This window comes from Mandrillus leucophaeus, unplaced genomic scaffold (assembly GCF_000951045.1).
Source record: "Mandrillus leucophaeus isolate KB7577 unplaced genomic scaffold, Mleu.le_1.0 Scaffold348, whole genome shotgun sequence".
Taxonomy (NCBI): Eukaryota; Metazoa; Chordata; class Mammalia; order Primates; family Cercopithecidae; genus Mandrillus; species Mandrillus leucophaeus.
The window spans coordinates 2,721,355-2,721,912 of NW_012103676.1; the positions used below are offsets into that span (position 1 = coordinate 2,721,355).

The window sequence follows — 558 nt, forward strand, 5'->3', positions numbered from 1 at the left end:
CAACCACGATCATCTTTCAGACTTAGGTTTAGAGTGTACGGGGGACTGTTAACTAAATATTTCGGCTAAATATCGAGGGTTTTTTTGTTTGTTTTGTTAAGAATAGCATTTATTCACATTTAGCATGCTTTGTTTCGTTTGCTGCTTCTACAAAATAGCCTATCTTGGAGAAATGCAAATTTTATATTTCAGTTTTGTGTTTTAGATTTTGCTAAACATGCTGACTTTCTAGAAGCCATAAGTAGTGCTTTGAGGGCCCTTTTGCAAACAATGGCCTCCAAGAACATTTCCCAGGTAAGAGTTCTAAAATTTTTTGTATGAAACTTGTAAAGATTCTGTATTATGGAGGCAAAATTCATTACTTCACTATTTTTAAAAATACATATTTCTGTTACAAGAGTAATACATTATCTTTGTAAAAAAGAAAACAAAAGTGATTAAAATAAAAAGTAATATCTTTCTGCCCCCTACCATCAGCAACACACAGGTGCTTTTAATTTAATTTTTTAAACTTTTTAATATATAGGCTTACTAGCTAAACAAGTGCTTTTTAATCAA

The 558-nt window shown here is 30.8% G+C and overlaps 1 protein-coding gene across 1 annotated transcript in view; it reads left to right on the top strand.

The window, feature by feature from the left end:
* Window positions 1–558, top strand: part of HEATR3 (HEAT repeat containing 3) — a 68,253-nt gene that overhangs the window by 51,481 nt on the left and 16,214 nt on the right. Inside the window, exon 12 of the mRNA XM_011989152.1 lies at window positions 206–294. Coding sequence (XP_011844542.1) covers window positions 206–294 — 89 coding nt within the window. The remainder of the gene's footprint in view (window positions 1–205; window positions 295–558) is intronic.